Genomic DNA, 25173 nt, shown 5'->3' with positions numbered 1-25173 from the left:
ACCAGAATTTCATTTACTCCTTCTACCCCCTTTTTTGGACTCACTCATTCTCTTTCTAAAGACACCCAGTCCTTCCCTCCTTACGTGATCATCTGTGTCTTGTAAAAGTCTACTCCTTCCAATTGTCTTATTATAAAACCCATTTATGGTAGTCAGATCTGAAGCAAAGTTTGCCTTTTGAGAAATAAATACACATCAAGCTTGTGATGTATGTAAACTCCAGAATGTTCCCAGTGGACTTTCTGTCTGTGGACTTGGGGGATATCCTCTGAAGATAATGCTGGTTAAAGGAGCTCTTCATCATTAGGCAAGCACAGTGTTGTCAGGTTTGCACTGGTTTCCAGAACTATCATCACTTAACTAATGTCATTTTTCACTTTGTTTTCTCCTGATTTTTTGACAGTTTGAAGCATCCTTGGACGTATCATTAAGTGATTCAGGATTCAAGTAAGTTACTCATAGATTACTATTAATTTTTATAGACACTTGTGGGCAGAATGATTATATAATATTTATACCTAATCTATGATATGCAGATAAAAGGATAGTTTGATATTCTGTGTGTGGGTGTGGGTGTGGGTGTGGGTGTGGGTGTGTGGGTGTGTGGGTGTGTGGGTGGGTGTCATCTTTTCTGTTTCTGTTCTCTATAGGGAATATAAACAATGTTATCAAGCATGAACGCAGGGTTTTTGCATGGAAAGGCAATCATATTGATTTTTCTTAGTCATCTATTTCTGTAGGGCGTCTCCATTTATTTTGATCTATGGAAGTGCTATTCTCCCTGTGATTCAATAAAAGCATTCGATGAGTCAGAGAGAGAGCTACGCTTAGAATCAAACATCAAAACCCTTTTCTTGTTGCCATCAAAGAGGATATTGCAGGTCAATCCACTTATAGCTCAGCTGAGTCTATTGCTTTACTTTTTTTTCCTGTTTTCCTTTTTACACAAAAGGCGAGGTTTTTTTTCCCCCAGATTATTTTACATGTAGTAAAAACATGAGACACTGTTGAAAAAATAGACACAAGGCCATAACTGCACAGAAGAAATGAAAGTCTTCTTAAATTAATGGTAATCTCAAACTGTGACATATTTCACTACCTTTATTTCATCATATATGAATGTTCATTTCTGTCCATTGTGAAACATAATGTCGGCATTACTCTAAAATCAAAAAATTTATAAAAATGTAAGTTGAAAGGAATATATATATTTTTCTCTATTGCCAGGCCATGCCATTTATGTAACATGTATTTTTAAAAATTACTCTTTCATAGTTTGTTTTTTTTTAACCAAAAGATATATTATCTACTGGAATTTCTTGAGGACATGTCTCTACTTCTGTGGGTAAATTATAGTGGTTATGTCCTTTATGAGGGAACTTATTTGTAAATGCATTTATGTTCTTAGACTTGTCAACTTTGGATATGATGATCTTCAAGACCAAGAGAAATTATCCAAACACCCAACCTTGTGTGTTTTTACCAACCATACAGGTAGAACCGGGTTGTATTTATCAATTTACTTAATTATACTTGAGTTCCATACATTTAGCCATTGTTTAGCTATATTGATCTTGAAAATAAAATATAATAGGGCCACACTCTTACATAAGTGATTATATGGATATTGACATACCAAATTACATTCTCCACTGTAATTTTATACATTTTCTGTCTGTATAAAAGAAGCCACAGTCAGATTCTTGTTCTAATAGTTAGTTTTTGTATTATTGTTCTAATAGAGGGGATAGATTCATATTTAATCAAGCTACATTTTCTCACCTGCTCCATTTTTAACAAATGGCATACGATGATTGGGATGCTTTTTGTGTCAGGCTTACTGATGTTTGGGTTCTAAACCTATGTGCTTAGCTGCTTTAAGAGCCATGCTATAACCTGAGCTGACAATCAGAGCTTCACATAAAGTTGTTAGTGTACAATATTCCATCTCTTAACACCTGTTTATTGTAGATAGAGAAAACAGAGAGGGAAAAAAAATGCCTGAAAATGAGTGGAGAGGAGTATGATTACAGTCAATGAATCTGGTGGAAAAACTGCTCATTAACCGTAATAATCATCTAAATAATCAACTCTAATAACTAAATCTCATAGCCATCTTTAACATCCCAACTTGAGTGGACAGTTACCAGTTAAGTAACGCTTAGACTACAATTGCTTTCCTTTAAAGCCAAATTATGTGGTATTCATTGAGCTGACAGTTATGGAGCACTTACTGTGTGCTGGGTATTGGGGATACAATGGTGAGCAAAACTGACCTAAACCTTTTTTAGTAGAGCGTTACTATTCAGTATGGATGTTAGACGTTAAATAAGTGCACACATAGTATTTGAATACATTTTATGAATGAGAACTACAGGAAGCCATGAGAACATATAACAGATGTTTAATGGAAGCTACTAATATCTTCAGATATGTTCTAGTCCAGCCAGTACATTTCATTTTACAGAATGAAAACTGAAAATTGCTTCCTTTACCACCTCACTCCTTCAAAATCCATCCTATAGTTTTTCTGTCCATCCAGGGTCTCCCTCAGCCTTGTAAGTCCCTCTATAAACAAGTCTTGGGGAGTTTAGGGCAGGACATGATATTTCCTTTGAGACTTGAAGGAGGTATATGAACTAAGAACAGGGTGACTGAAGTAGAGTGAGCAAGAGGGAGAGTATTGCGAGAGCGTTGAAGAGGTGGGCAGGGGCCAGGTTGCATAGGGCCTTGCAGACTCTGGAAGGGCTTTAGCTTTTATCTTAAGGGTCATAAGGTCACTCAAGTTTTTTCTTTTTTTCCTTATGACGACCTTTTATTTTGAGAATGCTCAATTGTACAGAAAAGTTCAAGAATATAATGAACATCCATGTACCTTTTACTTAAAAAATCATATCATTCACAATGCTTTATCATTTGCTTTATCATTCTCCTCTTAAATAGGTAGCATTTTTTTCTTTTTGACTAAATCTTTAAAGTAAGTTGCAGCCACCATGATACTTTACCACTAAATAATTCAGCATGTATCTCCTTAGGTTAAGGATACTCTTACATAATCTCATTTCCATTATCACTGAAAGAAATTAGCTACGTTAATTAGTAAACTATTTCATATTCAAATTTCCATAATTGTGTTTTAAAAAGTCCTTTTCACGTGTATGTATCTATGTGTATGCGTATACACGAATAGATACATGTACGTATATAACTTTTAAAAGATTCATGCGTTTCATTTGGTTGTTTTGTCTTTGCAGTATTGTAATGTAGACCGATTCCCACCTCCTATCTTCTGTCCCTTTTTTTCTCTTTTCACAACATTGACATTTTGAAGAGTCCAGGCTATTTGCCTTGTGGAATATCTCACATTCTGGATTTGTCTAATTGTTTCTTTGTGGAAAGATTTAACTTCTTTCTCTTTCCTTTACATTTTCTGTAAGTTGGAAGTTAGGCCTAAAGGCGTTGTTAGACATAGGTTAAACATTTTTGGTAAGAATATTTCATAGGTGATGTTGTGAACTTTATTTGCACCAGATCAGGAAACGTATAATGTAAGGATGTCCTACTGTTAGTGACACTAAGTTTGGTCATTTGGTTAAGTGGTAACCACTGCCTGTCTCCCTTGTAAAGGTACATTTCAACCTTTGCGTTAGTAATCTGTGAGGTGATACTTTGGCATTAAATTACTATCCTATTCCCCAACAACTTTTCATCTGGTGGTTTTAGGGTCCATTGACGGTCCTTCACTGAAGTGTTCTAACTGGATAGTGACATGATTAGATGTGTATTTTGAAAAGATCACTGTGGCTGCTGTGTGAAGAATAGTTCAGAGGGCACAAGAGAAAAAGTGGGGAGATGAGCAGTTAGGATAAGGTGTAGTCATATATTTAAGATGAGGCTTGATCTGGGATGGGCAGTAGAGGTAGAGAGAACTAGGTGGGTTTGTGATGAATTTTGGAGATGGAACTGAGGAGACTCGCTATGAACTAGATGAAGAGGAATGGTTCTCAGGTTTCTGGCACAAGCAGATGGGTCAACAGCAGTGCTGTTTACTGAGGTACAGTGGTTTTGGTGGGGCTTAGGAAGGGAGATCGTGAGTTTTGTTTTGGACACATTAACTAAGAGACCTGGAGCTTAGAAGGGGAGTTGGGACTGGAGATGAATAAGTGTGGAAGTTGTTAGACCATAGCTGGCATTTGAAGCTGTGGGAAGGGTAAAGGGTCAAAAGGGAAGAGGTTTAGGAATTAGATCTGGGAGCAAAAAATATATAAAAGTTAGGTGGAACATTCAAAGAAAAAGGAAAAAGTATGGGGAGAGAAGAGGAAAACCAAGTGAGGTGTTATAACAGCCAAGGGCAGAGCGAGTTTCATAAAAGAGAGTGACTGTTAGTAGGTGGTGAGAGGTGGAGTCCATTGGGTATAGCTGCATGAAGGTTACTGTGAGTAGTTTGTGCTGGGTGACTGAGGTGAAATCTTGATTGTGATGGGTTAAGTGTCATGTGGGAGTTGAAAAATTTTAGCAGCATGTGCAGGCATGAGAGAGGCAGCAGCTGAAAGGCAAAGTGGGATTTAGGGAATATCATTTTTTGAGACAGTAGGGACTCTAGTGTGTTTGAATGCTTACGGGATATTTAGTGGAAAAGAAAAGATGACAATACACAGCAGAGAGGAATGACCAGTAGAACAAATTTGCTTAGAAGGTGGGATGTAATGGGATCCAGAGCTCATGTGGTGGGACCAGGGTAGTACTTAACTACCTTGTACTTGACTTTAAATCTGTTGGATATAAATAATCATTTTAGGCTTTTATTCTATGAAGCTTTTATTCCTTCTTAGTTTATTCCCATAGGAATTTCTCATGAACAGTAGCAGCTTATAAATAGGCTATCTATGACATATCTTAAGAAATAAAATGTTAGGTTAATCCGGCACGAGATGTGAAAGAGTGTTTTTTCCTTTCTCAGCAACATCTAGGAGAATAGCAAATGAGCCTTGCTTTTCGCAGTCAGCTTTGAAATAGAAAAAATAAACCTGTTTCAAATGGGATGCTTCCAGATTTACAATGAAATAAACCAGAGAAGCACCCTTTTGCTTTTCAACTAAGAAGTTGTCAGTTCATGTATTTCCCAAATTACTTTTCAGAAATAACTTTTTAACCTTTGTTGTTAAAACAAACCTACTTCAGCAAAGTAGGAATGGAGAAGAGAGCAAATAGTCTAATCCCTATATGGCTCCCTCTATAATGGGGAGCTTAATTTTCCACTGGTGTGAAGAACAGAAAACATGGTTCATGAAAAAAATATAGGTAGACTCAGAGCTTTTTACAAACTCAACTTATTTCAACTATTTACATTAATGCTGATGCTGTAATAACATTGGATGTTCAGTTGTCACATATTGGTCATTGGGAGCTACTTTGTCCTTTCAGCATTACTTTTTACATTCTTGAAAGCATCTTTGTCCTGAATTTTCCTGCCCTAAGAAATGATATCTGCTACCTTCCAGGGAGTCAGAGGTTAAAATCTGGAGGCTGCTCATGAGAGTTGGTGATAGGCAAAAGTGCTCTGCCAATGTCAGGACACTTACGTATTAACATTATGAGTTTGTATAGATTTTTCTAATAAATTTTTTACAAATCAGGGACCTCCTAAAGAATTGAAGGAAAGAAAATACACTCCCTATCCAATAGTCAACCCTGAAGCTGTACTTCGAGTTCTCCTGTGTGTTCTAACTCCATGGTGGCTGTAATTCTTTCTTGTGCACCACCTACTGGGAGGTAGTGAGGGGTGAAAAGTGTAACTTCTCCTTCCTGTACATATAATTGCAAGAGTTGCCCTTCACAAGTTCCCAGAATTAGGCCTGTGTTTTAGCATTTTATAGAGCCTTTTACAATGAGATAATTTCCCTTGGAAAACTTTGTCCATAATAGCTTTCATTGTCCAAATGGTTTCCCCCAGGCTAGCCAGCTTTGAGATGTTATCTTCATCATTGATGAATATTCATTACACATCTCTGGATACGCCATTAAGAGCTTGCTTTGTTTTTTCAAACTCTGACTTCCCCCAACTTGTAAATAGCGGCAAAATTATTCTGAAATAATAATAATAAAGCAGCTAACCTTTATGACCAGCTATAACTTCTTTGCCAGAGCTTTATACATATTACCTCATTTAACACTCACATTAGAACCATACGAAGGAGGTTCTATGTTTTCCTTATTTACAACTGAGGAAACTGAGACTTAGAGAATTTAATTAATATGACTCAGGCAAATTTAAAAAATACTGATGCCTGAATCTCACCCCAGAGATTCTGATTTAGTTGATCTCAGGTGGAGCCTAGGCATCTGTGGGCCCAGGTAATTTTAATGTACTTTCAGAGTTGAGAACCAGTGCTCCAGAGCTATGCTGTCCAAGAGGGTAGCCACTAGCCACATGTGGCTATTTAAATTTAAGTTATTAAAATTAAATAAAATGTAAAAGAAGTTCCTCAGTCACATTAGCCATCCTTTAAGTGCTCAGTAGCCACATGTGGCTAGTGGCTACCATATTGGACAGCACAGATATTGAACATTTCCATTATCAAAGAAAATTCTAGAGATGGGACAGCTTTGCAGAGCCTGTGCACAGCCCATTTCCCCTTGTTGTGTCTTTTTTTCCCCCTTTGGGATTGGGAGAGGGGACTAAGCCACAACATAACTATTTGGAGATATTTGCTTATGAGATCTGAATATGGCTCTTGGTGTATGTAATTAGGTTAGTTCATTCTACATCTCACTTTAACTTTCTTCAAAACAAGAAAAATGATAACCTCAATTCTCTAGAGGATGGTGTGCAGAGGATTTTGCTAGAATGGAGGTTATGATCTTCCTTATATTTTTGACATTTCACGTTCATTCCTCAGGGTAGTTTCCTAAAAGAAGAATTACTGGGTCAACAGGTGTGAATATATTTAATCCTCAGCAAAACAGTTTTTCGGAGAGGTTGTACTAGTTCACTCTTTCATTACTATTATTTGAGAATGTTCTTCCTACTGCTCCATTGACAGAATTGATTATCATTTTTAAAAGTTCACTAATTTGAAAGGAAAAATGTGGTGGCTTGTTTTAATTCTTGTTTCTTTATTACTAGAGAGGATGAAGTTTTAACTCCGTTTGCTAAAAATGCCTGTGATCATAGAACGTAAAAGAACAGGATAAACCAGTAGGGTTTTTGCTGGTAGTATGTTTACTGTATAAAAGTAGTCAAAGTGGTACCGAGGACTTTTGTATCTGTTATAATTACTATTTTTGTATCTGCTTTAGTATAGCATTATTTTATTCTTAAAGAGTCTGCTGTAATTTTAAAGAAAAGATATTATCATTGTGTGGTCATTAAGCATAACAGTAATTTTAAATCTAACAGAATTGTTACTTTTTTGTCTGATAAAGTTATTCTTTTTTGTTGTTTTCTGTTGAAAATATTGCAATGAAATGAATTTCTAACAATATATGGCAGTCTTAAAAGTCATTAAAAGAGTCACAAAGGATAAATATTATAACGAAATGCTTAAACATGTCCTTAAATAGTCTTCTTAGGGAAAATGGGCCTTTTTTTTCCTACCATGATTTTTGATAAAGGAACTCTAATGGAGTATGGTAGAAGAAATATTGCAATTCACTGAGTAGAATAATGATTGAATTCACACAGCTAGTTAATATTCCCTCTGGGACTAGAACCCAGGTTTCCAGGCTCCTTGTCAAGTTCCTTTCCACCCTGGAAATCTCCTATTTCAGGTGATCACATAAATGCTAGCATTAGAATAGAAGTATCAGTTTGAGCATAATGCCCTCATTTGTAGGTCATTGATGGACTTACCTAGTCTGTCCAGGTGGCGACAGCTGCTAGAGGTGATGGACAGTTTTACACATTGAAGCAGGTGGAAAGGCTGAGGTTGTTCTGGAGTGGTGGGCTGAGTGAGTGTGGTCAGGGCTCATCTGGAAAGGCCACTCTATGCCAGGAGCTCTCCTCAGTGACCCAAATATGGATGGGGACAGGCACACACACCACACTTGCTCTTGTTGCCCCAGTTTGCTTTCCATTCTAGATAAAGAAGAACTCTGGAAACTTTCTGTAAATAAGAGACACATTTTTGATAACCTGGGGTCCATAGCTATTAGCAATGGCTGGAAAGCAAGCTACAAAAGGGCACAGGGGAGTATATGTATGTAAGGAGAATCTCATGAAGCTTTGTAAACTTCTCTAGGTTCCTGTGATTTCATATACAGAAATCTCTCTCTCTCCATTTTCCTAGCCTTCAGTAACCTACCACAGTAAATTGCTTATAGTGTGTGCTGAGTAATTGTTGAATTGAAATTTCTTAGCAACTTGTTAATAGTCCATTTCTAGAATTTGGGAATAATCTATGAGGTAAATTGAGGCAGAACATCTAAAGGAATGGCAGCAAGGTTAAGTGGCTTAGGAAACTTTCTATTTGTCTATGATTCTTTTAAGTTTTACTAAATACCTTCTTCCTTCTAGGAAGTTTGTGTGTATGTTACTGCCCGAACTTTGACTCTTGGGAGCAAATCACGTATTCAGTGCTTTACTTTCATAAAGGTACTTTTTCATTTATTTTTTTACTTTTACATAGTCATTTTTTCCAAATAGCAGCAAAGTAGATAGACTTTAAAGTCTTATTACCTTGTAACAAATTCAATCAGTACATTGTATATCTGTATACCTATATAATACATATTTCCTGAAGAAATTCATGAATGATGAATATTAAGTGAGCTCATTATTTTTAAATTACATTTAAAATAATATTTTGTAATACATTTTTTTCTTGACCTGTGTCTTTTTTCTAAGCCTGTAGACCAATGCTAAGGGATGTATTTGCCCAAAGTGTGTGTGTTTGATTTTTTATTATTACTAACTGAAAGGTACCAATAGATTTAACTTACAAAGGTACATAGGGTTTTAGTTTAAAAGCTTCCATGGTCTCGGTCCTTAACAGGTCTTAGACCTAAGATACATTTATTTCATTTCATACATCTGTGGCCCAAGAAATTGATACGTCAACAGTCAGCCTTGGGGACAGGAGTAAAGTACCCAAACTTTTCTAGCTCTGTAGTTGGTCACAGAGTGCCCTTTAATAGTTTTAGCCTGAACCATACTAAAGAGTATTTATTTCGCTTGTTTAGTTCCTTAAAATTAGTATTTATATATTACATACTGTGGGTAGAGTTAAAATTGCTTAAAATTAGAATTTTCAAAATAAAAAAAAAATTTATGCCAGGTCACACCAGAGTTTATTCTTCAGGAGTGCCTAATAGTACCTTCAGAAGTTAGAGATTAAAGTAAAAGAGTTGAATAACTTAATAACGAAGAAAGTAAAAGTAAATTCAGAAGACCTATATCAATGCTTTAATAGTACAAGTCTGATATTTGTGGAACGTTTTCATACATTTTTCTAATGATTAATCTAATGATTAAAGCCAGAAAATAAAACTTTTCTGAAAGTTTTATTAAGAGCTAATAACCATGATTAAGAGTTAGAAGAGTGGAGAGTGAAGCCCTTAGTAGATAGTCTAACACCCTTTCTGAGTCACAGTGAGATTCCTAAGTGATTCAGAGAAGTCTCTGAGGGCCTTAATGACTGCAAGAGTGTGGCAGTGAACCTTGAGGCACGAGGGCCAATGAGCCACCTGGTCTCCACCTCTTGGATCCTTAAGTAGATTTCTTCAGGTCCTTCTATCCCAGCACAACCCACCTTTTAAGGTCTAAGTTTATACACAAGCCCAGAACAACTACTGGCTTGTGACTGCACTCAGGTGATCCGCCTTCAATGCTGATTTTTGGAGAATGATAGGGAACCATGAGCTCTAGGGCTCCAAAGACACTTGCTTTGTCAGTTTCACAGTTACTAAATGCGGAGAGTATGACATGGAGTCACTGCCTTGGGTGGAATTCCAGCTCTTTGTTTCTTAACATCCTTTCTCTGGCTTCACGTTCTCTCTCCACAGGGCACGGCAAGACCTTCACTGCTACTCTTGGGCGTGTTGACTCACGTGTGACAAAGGGCATTACTTTTCTCAGCCTTGGTGAGTGAGAGGCATAGGCGTCTCTCTGCTCTGTCTCTTCCTTCCGGTACCTGTTATGCCTCATTTTCCTCATGCCTCTTTGGGACTCAGGTTGTGATGACTATGACTGACCTTTTTGAAGCCAGATAAGGGAAGGTTTCCTCTGGAACGCACCCCCCCCCCCAAAAAATCAGCCTTTTGGCAGGGGGGCGAGGCAATGCATCTCCTTTCTTAGGGAACCTGGGCTGTGGGCTTTCTTATGTTTTTAGTAGGAATCCTAAAATGCCATTTGTTAGTATAAAGATGATGACGGTGAGCGAGAGGTTTCCTAAAAGCCTATGAGAAATAATACGTGATGTTGTCCCTTGATTCTAGAGAGACAAAGGCCCTTGAGAAATTGTCTGTTCCCTGTTGGTAATTGCTAGAAGCTTCTGAGTCCCATAAGTTACTTATGGATCAGCTTGACTGAGTTGTTTTTCATTGAGTAAGTATGGTAAAGGGAACTTCAGTATTTGGCTTAAACATAGTGAGTCCGTAATGAAGACAATAAAGAAGGGGTTTATTGTACCTCCCTACTGAAAGCTGCTGTTCCATGCCAGCTGGGGTGAGGGGCACACACCGGTTAGCATAAGACTAAACAGAACTGCTGTTCGCCTGCATATGGGATATGGCCCAATATTTTAAAAAGAAAAGCTTTAGCTTTCAGGTTTAGAGCAGATGGATTCTTGAATATTTTCTTCTTTCCCTGTTTCCCAGCCCATCTACTATCATGACAAAGGTTTAGGAAGGTGTTATGTGAAGGAACTGGGCAAAGTGAGAACCAAAGTGATAAAGACCATAAAAATATTTTTTGGGGGTCTTTTTTAATCGAAGTATAATTGATGTCCAATATTATATTAATTTTAGGTTTACAAATAGTGAGTCAATATTTTTATAGATTATACTCCATTTAAAGTTATTACAAGACAATGGCTATATTTCCCTGTGCTGTACATTCTTATACATAGTAGCTTGTACCTCTTAATCTCCTACCCCTATCTTGCCCGCCCATTCCGTCTCTTCACTGGTAACCACTCGTTTGTTCTCTGTATCTGTAAGTCTGCTTTTGTTTTGTTATACATATTTATTTTATTTTTTAGATTCTACACGTAAGTGATAACATAGCGTATTTGTCTTTCTCTGTCTGACTTATTTCACTGAGCATAATACTCTCTAGGTCCATCCACACTGTTGCAAAAAAAAATTTTTTTATTTTGAATGATACTATTGATGAGGAGCGATATCTTATGCTAAGTGGGCCAGTATGTGCCAGTTTTTAATATGAGCTCTGAACCTGTGGGAAGTTGCTTTAGAGAGGCCTGCTTCTACTGCTTCCTGTGGTAAGAAGGATAAATATAAGGTTTCCTGGGTCTGAGACTTGATTCTTATCAGAAATCCTTTATCAGCATCCCATCTCGAGAGTGATGTGGGAAACTCTCCACTAAAAAAACTTAGCCTTTTGTGAGGTCAAAGGTATCCTTCCTCTTCTTACCCCTGGGATTGACTCTTGAAAAGGGCAGGCATGATTTAATCTCTGGTCTTCAGAGCGTGGAGAGGGCAAAAATACTAGAGCTTTGTAAAAATAGGCTATCTCACATTAAGCCATCTTTCCTTCTTTAAACAGATTTTAATATATAGGCACAAAATTGTACCCAAGATTAGAACTATTCTAGAGGTAATTTTTATGACAACAGTATTGCTTTTTGAGTGATGTCTTTTTTGCGATTTATTGCATGGAATTTCCCTGAATTGTCACCCTCTTAAAAGGGGCTTATATTGATTGAAATATTAAAGAATAGAGTTTTGGAGGAAGTTTTCCATGAACCCCAAACACCTGTATATAAGAAAGATATGTTTATATATTAAAAAACTATCATTTTAAAAATTAATACTATATTCTAAGTGTTTTACTTGTTATCTTGATCCTTACAACAATTCTTCTTGGTGACGTTATCCCCATTTTACAGATAATGAAACTGAGTCTCAGAAAGTCTGTGATGTGTGCCCAAGCTTCTTCTAGTGTCTCTTATCAGGGGCACTATATTAGTTTATTGCTGCAATAAGAAATCACCACACATTTAGCCCCTAGATAAATAACACATTGTCTTATGGTTCTGGAGGTGAGAATTCTGCAAGGAGTGAGTCCTGAGGTGTCAAGGTGGGGGCAGAAATGGTTCCTTCTGGAGATTGCAGGGAAGAATTCATTCTTTGCCTCCTCCAGCACATAGAGGCTAGCATTTTTTGGCTTGTGACCACATCACTCCAGTCTCTCACATCATCATGTAGTCTTCTCTTCTGTAGTCATGCTCCCTGTTCCTCCCTCTTATAAAACCATTTGTGATTACATTGGGTCCACCTGGATAATCCAGGATTCCACCCCCCCCACCTCAAGATCCTTAATCACATCTACAAGGTCCCTTTTATTACTTAAGGTGACATATTCATAGGCTCTGGGGATTACCATGTGGACACCTTTGGGAGCCATCATTCAGCCTACCACAGGTACTATTGACATTTTTGGTGAGAAAGGAACTTTTGAGTGGGAGGGTCCTGCACATTGAGGGATTTAACCTCCTTGGAGCCCACTTGCTCATCAAATGGCAGTAGGAATCTCCCTTCTACCTGAATAATTGTGACAACTCAGAACACCCTCATGTATTTCCAAATGCCCCCTCTCCCAGGGACATAGTACCACCCTAATTAACTGGCTGAGCTGTAGGGCTAGGAGTTAACCTAGGTGATTTGATGCCTTTCCACTGTGCCCTACTCTATCGTTGTTTGTGTTTTTCTACTTATGCATTACCATAATGGTAACATTATTGCAACCACTTGCAATCACTGAATCCACAGTGACTGAAAGGACACTTATAAGTCAGCTGGTTAGAGTTTTACATCCTCTTTCCTTTCCCTTCCACAGAATGCCTTCTGTGTACATTATTAGCATGTATTTCTTTGCTTCTTAGGGGAAAAAGAGTCTAGCTGGCTCACTTATAATCTAAATGTTTCATCTATATGAAATTCACTACTGTTGTATGAGTTTCTTTGTTTTTCTAAGATCCTAGAAAAATTATTGGCAAGGGCTACTTCTACCTTGCCCCCTTCTCCAGAAACCTATTTTTTATACCTTGCCTCAATCTGTATACAAATGTTCTTTGTACAGAAATATCTGGTGCAGGGACTGTGAAGATGTGCATTCTAGGCAGCTTGCTATGCATGGAAACAAATTAGTACTTCACAAAGTGTCAGAATGCCTGCAGAGACTGTTTTGATGAGTATCAATTTAAAGCTTCTTTCGAGAAGATGACAACGATGATGAGCAGTGGGCAGACATAGGAAACTAAATTGTAGAGCTTCCCCCACGTGGCAGAAATTATGCAGGAAATTCCCATGATAAGCTATTTCCAGCCTGTCAGATTAAGGAATAATTCATGTTGCTGGATATTTTTTATTCTAACTTGCTCTCAGAGCTCTTTTAGATTCCTATAAAGCCACAGTTCTCTTAGAAACAAAACTACAGATATAAATTAAGATAACCATGGCTAAATGTCTGAAGAAAATGAGATATTGCTAGGAAGATGGACCGTACTGACATCAGACAGCTTCTTATTACATTGGTCAAAACCTTTGTGTTTTAAGAGGTTCAAAGAAAAATAGGGATACCGTAACGTTGTTGGCTTTATCTGTACCTATACAGCTCTTGCCACGTGGAACTGACTTAAATCTTTCTCTCCCACAGACTATTATGTAGCTGTTTACTTGCCTGGTCATTTCTTTCATCTACTTAACATTCAACATCCAGACCTGATCTGCCACAGTCTGTTTCTGACAGGTATGGCTGTAGTTTTCCCCCTCGTGAACAGGGTGCATTTGGGTTCGTTTTAAAGTTAATATTTATGTTTGGGGCAGAGGGGCTTCTTTTATTTGCTGATCTACTTTTTTTTTTGGCCAGGAAACAGTGAAGTGATTGATATGCTACCTCATAGTCCTTTACAGTCACTGTCAGGATCCCTGGTCCTGGATTGGGGTTCTGGAAAGCTCTATAGGGCACTCCTCAACCAGTCATATTTATTGGAGTTCCTGTGGAACACCCGGCTGGACTGCGAGAAGCTGGCCTTGTTGCACTGTGTGCTCTCATGTGGCCGAGACCCACGGCGACTGGAAGCCAAGGTGGGAATATAGCTTAAATTTAAAAAGTGGCAAATGGACAACACGTGTACATTTAGTAGCTGAAATGAACAGAAGTTATTTTTATTTGGTAACAGTTGAGGTTTACGGTCTCCGTCGTGACTTGAACATATTCTTCGTTTGTGCTCCTTTTTTATGGACACAGACCTCAGACTGGGAGGGCGTGTCTGTTCTTTTCACTCTTCTCTTTTCCATATTGTGAGTAAATGTTAGGAAGTGCTAACAAGGAAGTGCTCAGTAAATAGTTTCTCAAATACCTACTTTTTCTCCTGGTTTGTATTTGGTGTATATCATGAAAAGGACTAAAATCTGGTGGTAAATAAAATCTATTTATGACATTTTAAGTAGAGATAGCTCACATTTATATTTCACATTATAGTTTATGAAGCACTTTCATACATCTTATTTAATATTACAGCTATTCTGTGAAGTTGAAGAAACCCCCCATTAGACTTGATTGGGACCAATGGGTGGTTGGTCGATTGAAAAAAGATGGCCTAAATATTTTCTTTTAACCTAAAATATATAAATGTACATTTATTCCTGTATCTTTTGATGTAGATTACGGCCCTTTCTTTGTGTATCAGCTAATTGGAGTTCAAAATCGTTTTTCTTTCATAAAACCACTAAGTAATGTCTTGACTTTCTTTATCTGTACCTGTATGGCTCTTCCAGTTACTTTCTTTTTCTTTTCATTTTATTCCCTAAGGAGGTCAATAGTTTAAAAATCCTCCTTTAAATAGTTTGTGTATATCAGGCAATTTTTTCTTTTATAGTTGTCTCACACCTAGTTTTTTAATAAGTGTTTTAGAGACATGCCTTGGAGTCTTTCCCAAGTTTTCACCTTTTATTGAGCCGCCAGCATTCTTTTTGTATCCATATTTCACTTGTCTATGGTAATATTTTATTAACTTAACTAATTGTGAAAATAAGTACAACTAGCTTGATGAGTAGGTTTGGAAATGAGAACAATTATTGGCAGGATCAGAAATGCAAGAGTGCCCTATGGCTAGGCAAGCCTCATACCATCAATTCTAAGGTCGGGAACAAGGGGGTTTCGTTCCTGCAGCAGGTGAGGATGGTTATAGAGGTTGATTGAGAGAACTGTTGATATAACAGGGATTATACCTTCCTTGATAGCATAGCCATGCTCACAATGATTAAATGGTGTAATTGAGCTGAAATTCAAACACAGGTCTGCTGCCTCCAAGCTCAGTGGTTGAGTTTGGTTTTCTCCTGTATCCATAGCTCTTCACACTGCGACTTTGCTGTAATATGTCCTACTCTAGCAAAAACGAACATTGGATTCAAGAAGGCTTATTTGGATCCCAGTCAAGGGCATTTATTAAAATGATGCATGAAAAGGACCTCATTTATATTTTACCCACACAACCTTACGTTATGTATCTCAGAGATTGTGTAGAAGTGAGTGTGTTCTTAGGCAATTCTAAAAGAGATATAACATTTTAAACTATTCATATATATTTTGTACTTCTTTGGTGGTGGGGGCAGGGTGCAGATTTAAATACCAATAGATTTGTCTTCTTACTTTTTAAAGATTATTCAGTGGATTTCGGAGAACATCTCTGCCTGCCATTCATTTGACCTCATTCAGGAATTTATAATTGGTAGGTGTTGCTGATGGTGCATATTAAGTTGAACCCTTGACCCTTTTGCTTAAGGGAAAGCAGTAAATTGATAATGCCTCAATCTGTCAAAATGCTGTTTAGGAGTGTTTTTTTCATTTTTTTTAAACTCTGTTGTAGTCAGCACCTAATTAAATTTCATTCTCTTGTGGTTTTGTAAGAAGCTGTGGCTGTTCAGAGACTGATGACATATAAGATATGATCTTGATTCTATAACCTTATTAGTGATTTATTTTAAGCGTTGTGTTGGCTGGTTCTGTGCGAAGTGGTTATAACGTCATTTGGATAGATGTAAGTGCCAAATAATTTTTTAAAAATTATTCTCAGTGTAAAAAGTAGAACCTGAACATTTTAATCAGCGGATAGAACCATGATTAGCCTTTTGCAGGTGAAGGATAAGGCAATGAAAACTTTTGTGGGTTGGCTTGTTTGGGTGCATTACAACGTCTACTGCCTTATTCTTCATATTAAAACGTCTTTTTTCCCCACCAAAACTTACTCAGCTTCTTCATATTGGAGCATCTATCCAGAGACAAGTAACATGGATAAACTCTTGCCATACTCCTCACTGCTCACTTGGGATACAGTAAGTTAACACTTTATATTCTTTCTGTAATTAAAACTGATTCACTGCTGTGGGTCAGTTGTAGGACGTTCCCGTCACAGTAACCAAGGTTGTGATTTCATTTCTGTTTTGATGCATAAGGATCTGAATTGGAGTTTTCTGGCAGAAAAATAATAGTGAGTCCTTGCTGTTGGCCAGTTTTATTTACATAAAACAGTAGAACTGAAGGAGAAGGCACAGCATACGTGTTACTCTTCCTACTCCCAAGCAGCATGAAGCCTCTATCATCTTCAGATGGTTTTAGTTTTTAATTTTTTTCAAGCAGCTAGAATAGACGAAAATATTTCTTAGGGTTTTATAAATGAGCAACGGCTGGACCACTGCTGTTATTCTGAGCTGTTCTATTTACTTAGTAGATTAGCACCTTCATGAGCTTTTTTCCCAGCCTTAGAAAGAAAATCTGTGATAACTTTAGAGTGTCAAGATCAGTAAAAGTCAGTAATCTTAAGCAAATCCATGCCATTCAACCTTTTCTTCCTGTTGGTCCAGACTCCCTTCCTTTTAGCTGGGAAGAAGTGTTTCAGGAGAAAACATTGTTCATTTTCTCTTGAATGTGGTTCAGTGAACTGAGCTTTGTTGGATCAGAAGTGAAAACCATGTACAGGCTCCCCCTGAAAAAGGTTCTGCCTCTCCTCCTTTCATATTTAGATGTTAGAACTACTGTGTGCTTAGTCTTGAGGCAGAGGTTTGTATCCAAAAAGCATTTAGAAAAATGAATTTAATTCAGGTAGCACAGACACAGGAAAATAAGTACTAGGATCAATGGTAACACTTCCCATTTTGTTTTTAGACTATCTAAATATAGTCCTTTAAAAAGGCATATCAGATGTGTTTGATTAATTTTTTTCCTTTTTTTTTGTTTTCTGTGGCTGCGCCACGCGGCACACAGGATCCTAGTTCCCCGACCAGGGATCTAACCCGTGCCCCCTGCAGTGGAAGCGCAGAGTCCTAACCACTAGACTGCCAGGGAAGTCCCATGTTAGAAGAATTTCTAAATTTTTGGTATACGCAATGGTAGTGTTTTCCCAAAGGCCCTTTCTTCTTTGTCTCTCACTGTTAGAGTTCGTAAACTTTCCTGCCTCTCTGTAAAACTATAAGGAAAGATCTGAGCTTGTTTCTTCTCCAGGCCCTCATTGTTTGAAGAACCCTTGTCAATATACATGCAGACTCTGTGGTAATGTGGCAGGAAGTTCGCAGGTTAATCCCTACCCCTCCCCCAGAAGCAGGAAATGCACATTTCATCTTCCTCCCCTCACCACCCAATGCTGGCTGTCGCTGTCTTGTGTTCAGTGTCTGGGAGGCCGGGTCTGGACCTCTGGTTCCCAGGGTTGTGTTTAAACATGGTGCATGTGTTAGTTGGTTGTTGTGTGAGTGTCATCCTGACAGGTAGTTCTTCACATTTGCATTTCTCCTCCTTTGTGGAGCAGAGGAAATGTGTGGACATACAGAGTGACATCAGGAAGTCCTACAAGAAGTACAATATGAAAAAACCCAAAGTTTTAACCACTGCGTACAGAGCTTATTTTGGGGTTTATCATGTTGCTTTAGACTTCTTGCGGTTGGAGTAGGTTACCTTAAAGGTCTCTCCTAATCCTGAAATTCTATGAGCCTATGATTTTCTTTAGCAATGATGTAAATCATTTTCTTTTCTCTAACCTGCATATGCTCTTAATGCTATACCCTTAATAAATAAATTTCATACTTCTGTATGGAGACAGATTGTTTCTGTAAATAACTGAATTGGGTTTTTTAAGATACTAGAAAATATTGTGTCTTACAGATAGATAATCCTGAATTACGCTTTGCAGACAGTGAGCCTTGTTATACTTATTTGAAGATGCTATTTATAACCTAGAGCTGTAGTGAAATTTCTGTTGCTGAGTAGTGATAAGTGAAGCATACATAGATTTTTATTACAGGCTTTCTCCTGGCCAGTGGAGGACTCAGTTGTTTGAATGTTCTGGAAGTTTATTTCTCCATCCCTGTGATGCCCTTTTTCTCAGAAATATTGTATGTCAATAAAATCCAGGACATTTAAGTTCTAAACAAATACCAGGTTTCATTTGTATTTTCTTATATATCATCTACTTAGTTTTTAGGAAATGAAAGAGGAATTGACTAGTTGACAGGTTAATATACATAATTAACATGGAAACACACTTTTTAAAATAAGTAAGTGGCAATTTTGTCAGTTTATCTTTTTATTTAAATTTCTGTTTTAATGCTCACTAGTTAGCAGAATGTTATAATTTGGACTTCCTGATATGAATTGCGTCTTGCACATTTGCCGTGGTGATCTTGCTAGGTAAACACTTTATGGGGATCTCTTATTTCCGAAATCACGGTAGAGGATGAGGTGCAGAACAGTTTTCCACTGAGGTCAAAAAAGAATCCCATTAGTGAGGCAGGGACCAACTATAATACATTTAAGTGAAAGAGAAGAAGAGGGAGGAAGGAGTAAAAGGAAAGTGTCCACCTTATTATTATACTTGATGGTGCAAATATAATTTGCCTCCTTTGTTCTTAAATGGAAATGTGTAAATAATACATTATTTACTCTGTATTTCTTCATAATAGTTTATCCTTTCCTTTAGTGACACTGTCAACTATTATAATCATAACTTTACAGAATATTTCCCTTCCCGAGGCAAGAGATAGGCTGTGTTCACTGGTATTTATAAACCCCAAGTTTTATTTAAAGTAGAGGTTACCAAACTGGGAGCTGCCCTCAGCTTCTGTCTGCACGGAAGACACTTCCTGAAGGCTCGGGCTGGGGGTAGTTGATACGTTTAGCAGTTGTGTGTATGTTTTTCCCCCACCACAGGAAATTCCTGGAATAACCCTTGTGACAGAAGAGATTCCGTTGCCTCTTATGAAGGTAAGTGCTTACAGTGAGAGACAAAAAGCCCAGACCTGCGTGGCTTCCTTGCTGGCCTCACGGTCGCCTGCCCCGAGTGTCACGGTGGTTCCAAAAGGGATTGTAAACTGTCAGGGGAGGATGCTGCAAGGGGTAAGGCTAGTTGTCTAGGCAGTCCTTCCTAAATGGTAGTCACCAGCGACGATATCAGGGCAATGCTTAGGAATGCTCTTTGAAGAGGGAGGTTTTCTGAAGACAGAGAACTACAGGGCTCGATGTGAAGTGTATGGAAGTCATACTTCCCACTGTGCCTCAAACCAATCCATGCTGGAGGAGTTCTTGCACATTTTCTTGAGCAGACCTGGGAGCTGTTTTTTACTTCACTTGCATTGTCACCCCCTCACACACACACACACACATACGCACAGACACACAGAATCTTAAAACCATTAAGTAACCTGGGCTGGGATTAACTAATTTCCTTCTCGTTCTGAGAACAGTGTTTCTGTTTCTCAAGAGTGACCTGCTCGGGCTGTCCCTGTGGTCTCAGCACACACCTTCCTCCTGCCCACCACGCAGCAGCGTTAGTGTCCCTCTACAGTCTGGTGGTTTCAGAGGAGTTTCTGGTACAATAGGGAGGGTGGGGTGGGTGAGCAGAGAAGAATGTGTATGTAGTTAAAACCGAGGAGTATTTTAACATGGTTTTCTTGAAGCTCCTTTGTTGTTTTTGGCATTGCCTCCTGTTAATTATAGCTTGGTGTGTGCTGGGAAATCTCAACTTTTGGCAGCAGGCAGCCTAGTATGCTGCTGCCTTTTACTATTTACATTTGATTCTTTTGGACCCACAAAGGGCAGGGCAGGCTCAGGCAGCTGAGGGAAAGCCTTGGACGTTTGAGGTCACGGTGATGCCCTGGGGGTGAAAGAGGGCTGACTGGGGCAGGTTTAGTGGTTCTGGGTTTTGGTCCTAAGAATGGTCCTTTAAGGGGAGATGGACAAGAGATGTATCTAGGCAGCAGAGTGAGACAACTGTGAAGGTCTATAAAAGCAGGAAGACGAGGGAAAAGAAAGGTTTGATTAATAGCTTAAAAGATTCTTATTAAGAGCCTCCATCCTTTCATTTTATTGTTTCTGCTTTTACCACTAGTCCAGAAAATCCATACTGTGTTTAATGGACACACAATAAACCAGTGAAGGAAATTTTAAAAAGAAAGCAATGTCACTCTACAGTGACATTCTACAGTTCCTAACATATTGTCTCTTTGCCCCGTTTCCTCTTGGTCTTTGTCATAGGTTTGCATGTTTTACCTAGTAGTAATGGCCATCTAGTGATATTTAATAAAGATTATGTATTATAATATATCATACACATTTTCATGTTGGTACATAAACTTCATAATTTTCATAATTATGGTTTCTAATGACTCCATAGGTTTCCACTGTGTTGCTGTGTCTTAGTTTACTTAATCATTCTTCTGTTTTGAGACATTTAATTTGTCTCTAGCCCCCATTAAAAAAATTTTTTTTTGCTATTAAAAATAATGTGGCAGGGCTTCCCTGGTGGCGCAGTGGTTGGGAATCCGCCTGCCAATGCAGGGGACATGGGTTCGTGCCCCGATCTGGGAAGATCCCACATGCCGCGGAGCGGCTAGGCCCCTGAGCCATGGCGGCTGAGCCTGCGCGTCTGGAGCCTAGGCCCGCGTACCGCAAAAAAAAAAAAAAAAAAAAAAAAAATAATGTGGCAGTGAATACTTTTATGTAGTTTTTTTGTGTGTATGTGATTTATTCCCTTAAGGTTAAATGCCCAGTAGTATTATTGGGTGAAAGGCTATGACAATTTTTATAGCTTTTGATTCTTATTGCCAAGTTGATATTCAAAAAATGTTGTGATCATTTACACTGTTACAGGGGATTTATGAGTTTATCGGTTTTACTATAACCTTACATTATTGTGTATTTTCCTTTAAAAAATTAAGTAAGTATAAAAGAGTGATGGGAAGGTTCTCAAACTTTTTACCAATTGCCTTATTCTAAGAATACAATTTGCCTCTGCTTGGGAACAAAATAGCTTATTTTTGCACTCTCTGATTTTTTCTTTTTTTTTTCTATTTTTGTGTGTGTGTGTGTGTGTAAAATTATGTTTTTATGCAGTTCATTCTTCTTCCTTCTTGATATTCACATTTCCTTCTCCTCACTTTTTTCTCCTCTCCCCTAATTACCCTTAGCATTTGGCTCTGCAGAGGGTTGTTTCCCATTAACTGTTCCCAAACATGCTTGGAAGCTCTTCCGAGACTCCACATACGTTCATGTGTTAGTAAGAAGTGTTAACGTAGGACAAGTGTGAGCTGTAGATCTCTTCACTGTCCTCTCCACGCAGACACAGTCCATCAGGGAAGGCAGAGGAATGCTGCCGGGATTTGCCTTGGGCTCAGGAGAAGATGTCACTGGGTTTGGTGGCCAGCTCCACCCGAATCCCCCACTGCTATCACTAATCATCCCTTCCAGTTCACAGGACACCTGGTCCTGAGAGCTCTCATTTGTTTCCCCATCTCTGCTTGCATAATACCTCTCAGAATAAGCAGCTGCCTTTGACCTAGTTCTGCAATTCCCAGCCTAATTATATTGCAGTGGATCTGGTTGCAGTGGCATATCCCACCTACTTTTCCTCCCTCCCCAGCCCGTTATGTGACTGTTCTTGCAGCTTCCCCATAGGAGTTGGCTTTGAGCACCCTTGACCTGAAACACAAGTTACCTTTCGAAGGCATGCTTGCTGCAGGACTTTCCACGAGGCCCAAGGGACCCCAGACTACTCTGACCACACTTGCTTCCATCCTGCTTGGAAGATGACTGCCCTGATAAGGAGTCTGAAGAGGGAAGAGCAAAATGAAACTAGATGAGCACTTCCCTTCTGCTCTCTCTGCCAATAAGTTTAGTGTGAAGTGAAGCACTTGACAAATGTTTAACATATGAACATCGAATTTCATTGGTTTATACCAGTGTATCACCTGAAAGACAAAAGCCTTCCTTTATAGAATGGTTTCCAAAAGAATTTTAAAAAAATGAAACGAAATGTACGTTAAAACAAGGCCCTCACCTTAAAAAGGAATGTCATCAAGAATGGCCTTCCTAAGAATGAATTTATCTCTTCCACGGGAAGTCATGTAAGGATTAAAAAAAAAAGAAACCATAGCTTACTTGAATATCAAGAATGGAGAAATGGAGTATTTTTATTAAAGTATTGTTAAGCCAGACATCTTTAGTTTCATTTTATAAAGTAAGGAAGCCTTTAATTTAATCATTTTTGTAGCGACTATTAACTATCTGACCTAGAGACTGGGAAGGAGAAAGACTTCAAGCCCCGTCCCAGTTATGGCCACTCCAAGTGAGGGCATTGCTGCAGTGTCCATCAGGGGTCTAGATGCCCCTGAGCAATTGCGGAAAGAGTGGTTGGCACCTGTGCTGTTCTCCATTCAGAGACTGGTTCACTTAATTATGCTTCTCTGAAACACTTAAAAAGTGTTTAAAAAATACTTTTTTGGGCAGAGCATGACTATAATTAAGCATCTAATGAAACACAAAAGACACTCTTTTCCTTGACCCTCTCAGTACAGACAGCCACCATCACTTAAAGAAAATGTTTCTTAGAGATCCAACGTATCAACAATCGCAGTGTAGAAACTTACAGTTTTTAAAAATGAGAATGAAAAAAAAAAAATGAGAATGGTTGCTTTGACAACAATGTAGCATTAACAGAAATGTCAATTGGTTATGTGGGAAATATTGACTTTCCAAAGTTTAGTTTGTACATATGTGATCTTGTGATATAACTAGAAATATATATTTGGTCTTCTTCCATGGTTCCCTGCACAGAGCTCCTAAAATCCTTATAATTTCCTAAGTGATAAAAGCTACAAGTGCACCTTTTGTTATAATGTTTACTGTTTGTTCCAGTTCCTGAAGTAGCTCCAGAGTACAAAGGTGAAAAGAATGTCTTTTATTATTCCTAACAAGCCCCTTCCAGCCACACCTGAGTTTGTTAATGAGGTGGAAAGCACCTAAGGATGGAGCTGGTTGCCAGGAAAACTAACCATGTGATTAGAAGGTTGGCACTTTGAGCCCTCTACCACCACTACCTTCCAAGGCCAGAGTGGCTGGAGATGGAGTCCAGTCACCAACGTCCAGTGATTTAACCCATCATGCCTATGTAATGGAGCCTCCATAAAGAACCCTAACTGAAGACCTTCTGGGTTGGATGAATATACGGAGGTGCAGGGCTGGGGGTCCTGTGCCTGGAGAGGGCACGGAACCTCAGAGCCCATTCCCACATGGCCTGCCCCACGCATCTCTCTTCAATCTGGCTCTTAACTGAGTTGTATACTTTTATAATCAACTGGTATATAGTAAGTAAACTGTATTCCTGAGTTCCATGAGCCTCTGTAACAAATTCTAGAGCCCATGAAGGGGGTGCTGGGAACCTCGGATTGATAGGCAGTCAGTCAGAATCACAGGTAACAGCACGGGCCTGTGATTAGCATCTGAAATGGGGGGCAGTCTTGTGGGACTGAGCCCTCAACCTGTGGGATCTGACAGTATCTCCAGGTAATGTAGGACACCCTGCTGGCATTGGAGAATTGATGGATGTGGAGAAAAAAACCCCACGTTTGGTGCCCAGAAGTGAAATATGCTGTGAATAGACTGTTGTAGAGAAAAAACAAGAGTTATTCCTATACAACATATTTTTGGGGACAGAGTGTTATGGCACGTTCAAGTAATATTGTAAAAACATAATTTTAATGATTTTACAAAGAAACACAACTTACTAGAGATAGAGCAGCAGGCTGGTAACTTCATTCCTGTCATATCTGTAGAGATGAGGGTACCTTCAGTTTACTTCTCAGATGATGAAATTGAGGAACAGACCCAGGATCAAGAATTCTTGTTTTTGTCTCTCTCCTACAGCCACTAGGCTGTGCTGCTTTTATTCATAGTTTAGTTGAAGACATAATGTTTAATTCTTAAGGTTGAGAGGAGGGAACTGTCTTAGCATTGGCTTTCTCAGGATATATGCTGATTGCGAGATGGAATAGTTTAGAGCCATATTTAGGGAGTTACATGAAAAATTACATCTCATTAAAAATGGCTAAGAGTACTACCCAGCTGTGCAAAGAAGAGAGATATTTTTTCTAAATGTTGGAAAGAAGGAGGAAGTCCACTTATAAATAGGAGAACTTGGCCTTACAACATGCAGTCCCCTTGGCAGGAAGCCTCAGGAGTTCCGGTCGCTGGTCCTCTGTGTGGATGGCCTGCTTACAGCATCTTGGCCTAGTATGGTACCTTACTAGCCTTATGGACACAAAGACATTTCTATTTGATTCTGTCTGTGCTGGAGGTAGTAGGTCCCTGTGTTTCTCTGGGCTGCAAGTAAAAGCTGATACTGAGATGGTATCCACTGAAGAGCCAAGTTGGATTGATGCTTTACCTCTGCTAGTTGAGCCCTGATAGGAAGGGTAAAGTTTCTCTCTGAGTTGGCTTCCTCTTCTGTAAAAGAAGATGCTGGTTCATCAGCAGATGTAGGATCAAAGCCAGAGGGCCTTTAAGAAATGAAAGGCAGGGCTTCCCTGGTGGCGCAGTGGTTGAGAGTCCGCCTGCCGATACAGGGGATATGGGTTCGTGCCCCGGTCCGGGAAGATCCCACATGACGGTCCGGGAAGATCCCACATGCCGCTGAGTGGCTAGGCCCGTGAGCCATGGCCGCTGAGCCTGCG

The 25173-nt window shown here is 38.8% G+C and overlaps 1 protein-coding gene across 5 annotated transcripts in view; it reads left to right on the top strand.

The window, feature by feature from the left end:
* The window catches only part of GSAP (gamma-secretase activating protein), an 89725-nt gene that overhangs the window by 31389 nt on the left and 33163 nt on the right, over positions 1-25173 (top strand). For all 5 annotated transcript variants that reach the window (XM_073809581.1, XM_073809580.1, XM_033862924.2 and 2 more), the window contains 9 exons: positions 404-447; positions 1409-1494; positions 8516-8593; positions 10003-10080; positions 13835-13927; positions 14048-14265; positions 15842-15911; positions 16433-16515; positions 19379-19432. In XM_073809581.1, the coding sequence (XP_073665682.1) occupies positions 404-447; positions 1409-1494; positions 8516-8593; positions 10003-10080; positions 13835-13927; positions 14048-14265; positions 15842-15911; positions 16433-16515; positions 19379-19432 (804 nt within the window). The remainder of the gene's footprint in view (positions 1-403; positions 448-1408; positions 1495-8515; positions 8594-10002; positions 10081-13834; positions 13928-14047; positions 14266-15841; positions 15912-16432; positions 16516-19378; positions 19433-25173) is intronic.

This window comes from Tursiops truncatus, chromosome 9 (assembly GCF_011762595.2).
Source record: "Tursiops truncatus isolate mTurTru1 chromosome 9, mTurTru1.mat.Y, whole genome shotgun sequence".
Lineage (NCBI taxonomy): Eukaryota > Metazoa > Chordata > Mammalia > Artiodactyla > Delphinidae > Tursiops > Tursiops truncatus.
Note: the sequence above shows the minus strand (reverse complement) of the source record. Positions and strands in the feature narration are given on the sequence as shown.